At 46.1% G+C, this 1,577-nt stretch overlaps 1 protein-coding gene across 1 annotated transcript; it reads left to right on the top strand.

The window, feature by feature from the left end:
* The first annotated feature begins 316 nt into the window (after positions 1-316).
* Positions 317-1,078, top strand: LOC105438264 (jerky protein homolog-like). Its single transcript, XM_011665873.1, has one exon. The coding sequence runs from the start codon at positions 317-319 to the stop codon at positions 1,076-1,078; it is 762 nt and encodes a 253-aa protein (XP_011664175.1).
* The last annotated feature ends 499 nt before the right edge of the window (positions 1,079-1,577 follow it).

Genomic DNA, 1,577 nt, shown 5'->3' with positions numbered 1-1,577 from the left:
TTTATTTCTATATGCTTTTCAATATATTATTTTGAAAAAAAAATTCACCTTTTTATTATATTGAGTTTCACCGTTTATTATTTCTCTATTTGGCTGATACCCTTTCAACATACAATTTATTTTTGCTGGTGATTGCATACTTAAACCTTCAGCCATGCCTGGCAAAAGGACTTCTAAGTACAGGTCATGGTCAGCCGAGGACATGCAAATTGCATATGATGACGTTACACAGCATGGAATCCCCATTTCTGTCGCGGCAAGGGACAATAATGTTCCTAGAAGGTCTCTTGGCGACAGGGTGCACGGAAAAGTAAAGATGGATGCCAGAATGGGAGCAGCTACGAAATTGCCCGAAGCGTTAGAAAGGGATTTGATTACTGTCATCGACTACATGGCATCAAAGGCCATACCGATGACAATAAATCAAATCATGCTACAGGCATGGGTACTTGATAAGAAGTGCGATGGAAAAAAGTTTGGCGTGAACGGCCCAAGTTACAACTGGTGGATTCGATTTAGAAAGGCATATCCAGAGACTGCCCTCAAGCTGAGGAGGCCCGATAGGCTAGACAGGGCAAGGATCACAAGCTCAACGGTAGACAATCTCCGGGAGTACTTCCAGCTTCTAAAGGGCATTTTGCATCAGTATAATTTAATGGACAAGCCCGAGAGGATCTACAACGCTGATGAAACGATGGTAGATCTGAACAAATCAACGCAGAGGGTGGTGGTGCCTTCAAGACACAGGCATGCTCATTCAACGACTGTGGCTGGAAGCCAGCATGTTTCAATGATGTGTTGTGTTTCTGCATCAGGTGCAGTTATGCCACCTAATATTATATTCAAGGATGCTTTCCCAGGTGGAGACTATACGAGAGACGGGCCTGACAACTGTCTATACTCCAAGTCGGACAGCGGGTTCATTGACGGGGAGTTGATGAGAGGCTGGTTTCAAAAAGTATTCCTCAAACACTACCCACAGGACCGAAGTGAAGATAACCCAGTGCTACTGATTCAAGACGGCCACGCCTCGCATCATGACCCGCTGCTCATCCTCATACAAGTCCTTAAAGAGTAACATCGGGCGCTTCATTAAGATTGGACAGGCTCTGCGAGGATCGCTTTGGATCCCGAAGAAGGAGTTCCCAAGGCTGCTGAGAACGCCATTTGAGAAGTCGATGACCATCCACAACATAAAGCAGGGTTTCAGGAAATGTGGAATTTACCCGTTCAACCCTAATGCTATCGACAAGGATCAGCTCGTGAGATCTAGGTTGATACCCTCGACAGATGTGGATTTGGCGGCCCCTCCTGTGTACAGGTATGCGGATGCTGCCACTCAGGTTGAGGTAGGTGATCCGGCAGTGCAAGTACCAGTACAAGTGCCAGTAGAAAAGCCAGAACAAGTTCCAGTGCGAAGACAAGGCAGACAGCTTGTAGTTGCAGAAGTACACAGGGGTCAAAATCAAGAAGACTTAGATGACCAAACAGAACAAGAGCAACACGAACAACCAGAACCAGAACATGAGGAAATTCAGGTAGAGCGTCCTGCACGCAGCGATGTATATGAGAACCCC

This window comes from Strongylocentrotus purpuratus, unplaced genomic scaffold, assembly GCF_000002235.5.
Source record: "Strongylocentrotus purpuratus isolate Spur 01 unplaced genomic scaffold, Spur_5.0 spur5_scaffold_7, whole genome shotgun sequence".
Taxonomy (NCBI): domain Eukaryota; kingdom Metazoa; phylum Echinodermata; class Echinoidea; order Camarodonta; family Strongylocentrotidae; genus Strongylocentrotus; species Strongylocentrotus purpuratus.
This window is presented reverse-complemented; position numbering and strand designations above follow the sequence as displayed.